General features: G+C 42.8%; 1 protein-coding gene across 4 annotated transcripts in view; it reads left to right on the top strand.

Moving 5' to 3' along the window:
- The window catches only part of Macf1 (microtubule actin crosslinking factor 1), a 338558-nt gene that overhangs the window by 129512 nt on the left and 200477 nt on the right, over positions 1–8569 (top strand). For all 4 annotated transcript variants that reach the window (XM_029476566.1, XM_029476567.1, XM_029476565.1 and 1 more), the window contains exon 2: positions 3244–3305. In XM_029476566.1, the coding sequence (XP_029332426.1) occupies positions 3244–3305 (62 nt within the window). The remainder of the gene's footprint in view (positions 1–3243; positions 3306–8569) is intronic.

Here is an 8569-nt window from a genome sequence, read left to right as displayed (position 1 = left end):
GTTTCTCTTTATAGCTCTGGCTGTCCTGGAGCTCACTTTGTAGACCAGGCTGGCCTCGAACTCAGAAATCCGCCTGCCTCTGCCTCCCGAGTGCTGGGACTAAAGGCGTGCGCCACCACGCCCGGCCAAAGTTGTATTTTTAATTTTAAGTTTATGAGCATTTGCCTGCATGTATTTTTGTGCACAATTTAGATCCTTGGTACCTAAGAGATCAGAAAAGGGTTGAGCTCCCTTAGAACTGGAGGTGTGGATGGTTATAAGTCACCATGCAGCAACAAGTGCTCTTAACTACTGAGCCGCCTTTCCAGCCCCGGTTATTGGCATTTTTACTACCAGAGTTTGAAGGACCTTGGAATTGGTTTTTTGTCTTTTGTTTTTCTTTTAAAGATTTATTTGCTTATTTTATGTATATGAGTGCACTGTATCTGTCGTCAAACACACCAGAATAGGGCATCAGATCCCATTACAGATGGTTGTGAGCCACCATGTGGTTGCTGGGAATTGTGGGAATTGAACTCAGGACCTCTGGAAGAGCAGTCAGTACTCTAAACTGCTGAGTCATCTCTCCAGCCCTGGATTAGGTAGATAGTAAGAGAATGAACAAATAAGTTGTATTTTAAGGAATAACTATTACTTGGAGTGGAGGGAAGAGAAAATATCATATTACAAAGAGAATAAATAGCATGAGTGTCATGATGAGAAGATACTGGCTTGAAGCTGATTCTTACTCAGTCTTGAGATGGTAGGACCAAAAAGTATGATGATGTTGGACCAAAGCAGCATCTAATAAAAGAACTAGAAATGGTGGCATACAATGAGCAAGTTGTAAAGAATCTTGGCTTCAAATATTTACATGACTCTATTAAGCTAAACCAGATTAGACCTAAAATAAATAAATTTCTGACTGTCCTAAGTAAGAGTCAATAGGTAGACTTTACCCAGAAGCAGAGCCCACCACTTTATTTAAAGAACGTAAGTTGTTATGTTGCTTCATGAGATGATGGGTGCCCTCATCAGCTCTAGTGTACCGTGTGTGACCTGGACAGATCTTTCAACCCCAATATAAGGTCACAAGGGGATTAGAATGAGTAACTTGGGAGATCTATATGTTAATTCTGAGGTGGATAATAGGGAGAGACTTATTTCATGCAAAGCAGGGAAAGATTCAATCCAAAAATGATGTGAAGACAAAGTCTTGGGGAGAAACTTCTTCCCGAGTGAAAGCAATACAAACCCAAAAATAAGAAGGCAGGGTGTTCCCCCAGGAGGGAAAGGCTTCAGAGTGAGCATGGTACAGTGTGGCTTTTCCTGGGGGTTCTGTTAAGAGAGTAGCTGCTCTTGTGGAGAGTCTCATGCAAACTGTTGAAGTTAGTTTGGAACACTGGTGACTCATGAAAAACTTGCACCTTTCTTCTGAAATTCTCTGACCTGGGGAAGCAATGGGAAGAGCTAAGCGGCGCTATTTACGTGAGAGACCCTAAGAACAGTCACTGATTTCTCCATTATGTTGTCTGGCATGAAGAGGGCTAACATTCAAAATTCTTAATGAATTGGGTGCCATGAGAGTGGTTCAAGATCAAGAATAGTTAATGGAGAAGACATAGGGCATGATTCAGTGAATCATGTATGAGCATGTATGAGACTCTGGGGTTAATCCCTACCATGCCCCTCCCCACATAAAGGAATAACTAGGAGGTATTAGGTATTTTGCTTTTTTGTTTGTTTGTTTGTTTGTTTGTTTGAGACAAAAGTCTGCTGTATCCTAGGCTGATTCTACATTCTCCCTCTAGGGAGACTCTAACTCCCTGTGTAGCCAAAAATGATCTGAACTTCTGACCAGTTTTCCTATCTCCACCTCCCAAGGGCTACAATTACAGCGTGTATCACCATGCCCGGTCATGCTGTGCTGGGGCTCAAACTCAGGGCTTTACAAGTTCTCTGTCAACTAAGCTACATGCCCAGCCCTGTATGGTACATCGATAAAGATAACTGCTTTTTATATTTGGAGGCCTGGGGCTCAGAGTATGCCCTCATTCAGATATAGGGCAGAGGTGTTAAGACAGCATATGAGGGTAGGACTGGAGTGGCTAGAGATGAGTTGCTGATGTTCATGGAGCCAAGTGGTCTCAGATACACAGCCAACATTCAAGACAACATCTGTCAGTCTGTCTGTCTGTTTGTCTGTCTGTCTGTCTGTGATGTGAATGTCGTCTCTAGGAAAGGTTTGTGAGATTTGCTGTGTGTCAGTGGAAGCAGCAGGGAATGGTCAGTGACAGTGAGGGTGATTTGTTTTATGGTTTTGTTTTATTTTTTTCTTTTAAAAAGTTATATTATAAGGAGATGGCAAAATGGGTCAATGGAAAAGGTGTCTGTCTCTGTATTTGTCTCCCCCCCAAGAAAATGTAATAAAAATTTAAAGTAATTATTAGCATATTCATTGCACAAAAGATGGGTTTCATTGTTTTCACCCACATATATGATGCATTTTTGCTCAGTGAAGATGATTGAAATAGAGTGCTGTATGGATGGTGCAGTCTTCGGATAAATAGGAAAGACTCAGGCCTGGTCACTCAGTTCCAGGACTTGGCTCTGGGGAAAATTGCTCAAGTGAATCTTCCATAGGAATGGTTGTCTGTGGGGCAGTCATTGTCAAGTCCTGACAGAACTGATGTTTCTGTTAAAGAGGTTTGTGAGGAAGAGGAAGAGTGTGTTATTTAGGAGAAGGGAGAGATGCTCAGGGGAGCTAACCTGGGTGGCTTTGGGACATGGCTGGCTGCTGAGGAAGTGGGAATGGAGTACCGGCCATGGGAGGAGGAGCAGTGTTAGGTGGGCAAAGTGATGCAGAAGAGACGGGAGGGTTGGAGTGTCTGTACTATGCCCTGAGCCTTCCCACTCCTCTCTTGCTACTATTTGTAACTTTTGCCTGTCCTGAGGGATACAGGGGATCTGTCACTGTGCTCTCTGCTCTACTCAAATTGTCCTGCTGAGGAGACATTGGTATGACAAGGCTTTGGATTCATGTGATTCTGTCCAATCTGTAAAGTAGTCATAATCAAAAAAGAATAAAAGTTTCAATGAATTATATCTTTCTAACAAGAAGTCATTGTCCCATGGCTCTGTACCTAAAGTCAACCTTTTCTTTTCTGTTGGTTCTAGATAAACTGGGATGTGGACAGGGCCCAGTGTGGGAGCTTGCTGCTACATAGCACTAAGTCAGAGCCTCTTCATGTTTTTCTTTTGCAGATGAACGGGACCGAGTGCAAAAGAAAACATTCACCAAGTGGGTCAACAAACACTTGATGAAGGTAGGATTCGTTTATGTTTCCCTAGCTTTTCTTAACATACATAGTGTGTGTGTGTGTATGTGTGTGTGTGTGTGTGTGTGTGTGAGAGAGAGAGAGAGAGAGAGAGAGAGAGAGAGTGAGTGTGAGTGTTAGTTCTTGTATATGTGGAAGCCAAAGCTTGATGTCCAATTGATTTTTTTTTTCCATTTTATTCATTGAGGCAGAGCTCATTGATAAAGTTAGTCTTGCTAGCCAGCTTGCTTTGAGGATCCCCTGTCTGCCTTCTGAGGCTGTAATTGTAGGCATTTACCTACCCAGCATTTATGTGGCAATCTGAAATCCAGGCTTCATGCTTTTCTTACCCCCACCCTGCTCTAGTCTTATGTGACAAACACTGTCTGCTGAGCTATCTCCCCATCTCTTCATCAGCAGTGTCACATGTACTACCTCAGCACAGTGAGTTTGGTGATAGCAGGTGATGGTTCCTAAGATTCTAAGAACACCGCTTCTAACTGTGAATAAAAGTCACTTTATAGAGTGGAGAGTTGGTCCAGAGGCCATATTCAGATGGTAAGGCACGTCTGAGAGCCACATGGCTCTAAAGGCACAAACAAAAAGTTTGATTTTTCTTTATCTCAATTGGGTTAGTTGTTCAGGAAACCTGACCAAGAGGTGGTTACATAATCAAACGTAGTTCCTTAGGACTGAGCTGGTTCAGTGGCAAGCAACTACAGTGAGGGTGATTTTCAAACCACAAGACCTGATGAAGAGAGCCTTTCCTACACTCAACCTCAAGCCCCAGATGTATCTTTCCCAGGTGTCCTTGATGGACTCATCTGGATGTTGCCCAGGCATTTTCTATATTTGACACATCTTAAATTACTAAATACCTTGCTTGTTGTCCAGGTCAGGAACCTAGATTAATACAGTAATAGAAATCTGTCTGCCTCTTGTTACCCAATCCAATAATTCAGCTCAGAAAGGTGGCTTGCTTCTGTGTTCTTTCTCCACACCTATCGCTTCTGTCCCTGCCCAGGGCTTCTTCATTTCTTGCTTTGACCACTCTAATATTTTCCTAACAAAGTGCTCTATAATTGTGATATTAGTATTAGTTTATTGATGACTTCCAATAAAGCAGACATTTTATAGTAAGTCTTTCTCATGGATTATCTCACAATCCTTCAGGACTGTGCTGAGTATTTTATTAATAACCTTATTTTATCAGTGAGGAAAATTAAGGTTTAGGAGGTGTGCAGCTTGTTCAAAGTCACACTACTAAAAATAAGCAAACTGAAAATTTAAACCTCAGCCAATTAAAGTTTGCAACACATATTCTTAACCTGTAAAACTTGCTCTGGCTTCTGCCTTTTGTGTATGTTTGCTTGGCGGGGAGGGCAGTGAGTTTAATTAGGGTTCTCTCAACTTATCAGTGGCTGCTGCTAAGAAAGTGTCTTTTCCTCAACAAGCATTAACTGCCTGTCAGCCTGGGGAGAGGTGGGACCGCTGCATACTTTCCTACCCCCTCCCCCACTCCTGTCCTTTAGTGTCCAATTCCTCTCCTATCTAAAGCCCTTGCTGGACTGTGAGGCTTGCTATTTTGTTTCTCTTATCTTTGCTCTGCTCTCCTTCTGGCTGTTCTGCCTATCAACTTACTATCTTCAAATAACTATTTCCCTGACTCTCCCACGTAGAATCAATTAGAGGAGAAAGGGTTTCTCTAGCTGCAATTCCAGATCACAGCCCATCATTGTGGAAAGCCACCGCAGGGACTTGAAGGAATTAGTCAGTCACATTGCATCCATAGTCAAAAGCAGAGGAATAAATGCACACATGCTTGCTCTTCACCAGTTCAGGGCCCAGCCCACAATCTACACACAGTTAGCGTGGGTCTTCAGGTCCATTAATCCAATTATGAGAAATCTCCACAGGCATGCCTAGAGGCCAGCATGTTCTAGGCAGCCCTTCATTGAGACTCTCTTCCCAGGTGAATCTAGGTTGTGTCAAGCTGCGAATTAAATCTAACCATAATGTGTTGTATTTTTCGTAGTGTCAGGACAAAAACGACAGGTGAGAGACAGAGTAGAGGAAAGACAGCAACCAAGATTATTTACTGCTGTAAATTCCGAGAGTAGTTACCTGTTATCTCTAATTGATAATACGGATGGTATTCCTCTCTGTGGTTCAGAATCCTTCTCAACCTGTCCAGTTTCATTTTCAGTCTCTTCTATGGGATGTGTGCTGTATTCACACCAAGAACTTACTGCTCCCTAAAGACTTTGTACTTTTCTACTGCTCTCTTTGTTCCTCTTCCTAGAAAGCATACCCCAGTCTCCTATGCCCAGCCACTGCCTACTAACCATTTTAGCTGAGGATATAATCTTTCTGATCCTCTGACCTGTATTCCTTAGACTAAGTCACTTGCGTTCTCCTCTCTATTGTGTGTCACATGGAGCAGTTGCCTGTGTATTTGCATAGTGTCTCCCTTTAGAGACCACCACAGTATAATATGACTTTTCTGCAAGCACTGGGACATGAGACATATCTAATAAATGTGTTGCCTCGAGTAAATAATAGTAGTAGTGCCTGATAACTTACAGAGTGTGTTTTGTGTGATTTTCTTTTTACAATAACCTCCCAAAAAACCATCTGCCTAAACAGTGAAGCTACCTTTTGTGGATTTTAGAATATAATCCTCTCAGTTTTCACCACAAAAGAAGGTGAAAATTAGTGAGGTGAGATGACTTCCCCAAAATTGTGCAGTTAGTGAGAGGCTGAGGTAATAAGTCGAGTGACCAAAACTACTAGGCCTTTCTACTTATCACGCCCTCAATACCTCATACCTGTCTTAACAGTTGCATGAGCCAAATGTCCTGACTCAAGCTGGACTACTAAGCTTTGTATTTGGATTCAAATGTTCTGGCTTGCTGATGCTCCTTTGTGCCGATGGTGCCTGTTGTATCTTTGCCTTAGTGCTGTGTGATGGCAGGAGGCCTGGAAAGGGACACAGAGGAACACATCACGGCATCATCAGACAGTGGAGACCGGCCAGAGCTTTGCTTACGCCCTTGCTTATCCTAGTTTTTATCATTTTCCAGGCTGTCAGATTTAAAGTTCCAACAAGACAGACAGACAGACAGACACACACACACACACACACACACACACACACACACACACACACACTGGTAACCAGAATCATTGTATTAAAATTGAATTCTTTGAACTTTGTGTGTTGAAAGTTAGAGAGCAAAATTTTGGGCAGCTTTTGCCCGGCTGTGCAAATGCAATCAGATGAATTACTAGGCTGGTTTAAGAGCAAAACCAAATAAGCTCTTTTTAGATTTAGTTGATCTAGAATCCCTTGGCTTCTAGAGTAAGACAATTAGCTCCTTTCTTAATTGCAAACAGGACTGATACAATCTTAGAAGATGTTTGTTAGGAATGTAAGCATCTGAAATGTATAAACAACCTAACTTAAAATGCAAGCCCACAAACCTCAAAGTTGTTCTTTGTGCAAGAATCATCAAAAAAGGAAAATCAGGCCATGCTTAAATTTTATCTATATTGATAATACAGAGATTGTGTCTAAATTCTCATAGTTTATAAGATAGATCTTTCCAAAGAGACAACCAAGAAAAGGATGGGATACTGGGCATGGTGTGCCATAGCTACAAACCTAGCACTTGGTTGGGAGGACTTTTGTGAGTTCAAAACCAGCCTGGGCTATAAAGAAGTCACTGTCTCAAAACAAAAAGGATGTGATTATGTTTCCTCAGATAAGTTATTTCTCTACTAGTAAAATGAGCTATTTCAAGCCAAATTGATACACATTCTCTCTCTCTCTCTCTCTCTCTCTCTCTCTCTCTCTCTCTCTCTCTCTCTCTCTCTCTCTCTCTCTCTCTCTCTCTCTCTCCCTTCCTCCCTCCCTCTCTCTCCCTCCCTCCCTCCCTCCCTCCCTCGTTTATTGGGAAGCTGCTCTCAGGTGGGTGAACTCACTGGCCCCAAGGAAGGAAGCAAGGGAAATTGCCAGGGGAAAGAGAAGAGAAAGTGGAGAAAAGAGAAGGAAAGGGGGAGGGGATGGGGTAAGAAGGGCACAAGGGAGAGGGGAGAGGGGAACAAGATGGGAGAGGGGAACAAGATGGAGAAAGGAGGGGAACCAGAATGTCAGGATTATATAGGGAAGAGCCTCTAGGGGAAGGGCAGCCCCTGGGCTGGAAATTTCAGGGTTGAGGGTAGGGTGTGTCAGGAAGGGACTGAGAGATGCTGGGAGAACCTGGACACCAGGTCTGCTGTGGTGTGTAAGATATGCACCTTGGCCTTGGCTCACATCTGAAACCCAACAGGTAGAATGATTCTTTTCATTTTTATTCATGTGTGCAGTCTAGAGGCCACAGACTTTGAGATTTTAGTAAGAATTCCAGTTATACCATCATACATTTCATTTCTAAATGTTCACTGTCATTTCTCATTTCTTTCCTCTTTTCTGCCCCCTCTCTCCTCTCTCTCTCTCTCTCTCTCTCTCTCTCTCTCTCTCTCTCTCTCTCTCTCTCTCTCTTTTTGTGTTGTATGGTTTTTGAGACAGAGTCTCACTCAAGCCCAGGTGGCCTCAAAGGTACCTGCTTGCTATTTCAGTCTCTGCATCCAGTGGATGCGATGTGCAACCAGAATGCTGCATCCAGCCTCTCTGTCTAATTGAGGACTCAACTGAATATAGGGTAGCTAAGGATTCCCAGCACTGCTTGAAATGCAGCTCCTGATCAGGCTACTTGAGAAGAGGATTTGCTACTCTCCAAATGGTGTATGAATTTCCCCCTTTTCCCATTTGACTTGGCCTTAACTATATATAGATTCTCCACTTCTATGCTTAAAGCTTGTCTATTAAAAGTGATAAAGCAACCTTTTGTGGATTTTACATCATCATCATCACCAGCACCACCACCACTATCATCATCATTGAACCTCCATCAATCAAAGTTGACTAGTATTACCATTTAGAGTTCTCAGTATTGGAGGAATATTTTTTTGTTTTGTTTTTGTTTTTTGTTTTTTTGTTTTTCAAGACAGGGTTTCTCTGTGTAGTTCTGGCTATCCTGGAACTTACTCTGTAAGTTGAGTCTGAGTTCAAGGCTGGCCTTGAACTCAGAAATCCACCTGCCTCTGCCTCCCAAGTGCTGGGATTAAAGGCATGAGCCGGGCTGGTGAGATGGCTCAGTGGGTAAGAGCACCCGACTGCTCTTCCGAAGGTCCAGAGTTCAAATCCCAGCAACCACATGGTGGCTCACAAC

The sequence above is a fragment of the Mus caroli genome, chromosome 4 (assembly GCF_900094665.2).
Source record: "Mus caroli chromosome 4, CAROLI_EIJ_v1.1, whole genome shotgun sequence".
Taxonomy (NCBI): Eukaryota; Metazoa; Chordata; class Mammalia; order Rodentia; family Muridae; genus Mus; species Mus caroli.
Note: the sequence above shows the minus strand (reverse complement) of the source record. Positions and strands in the feature narration are given on the sequence as shown.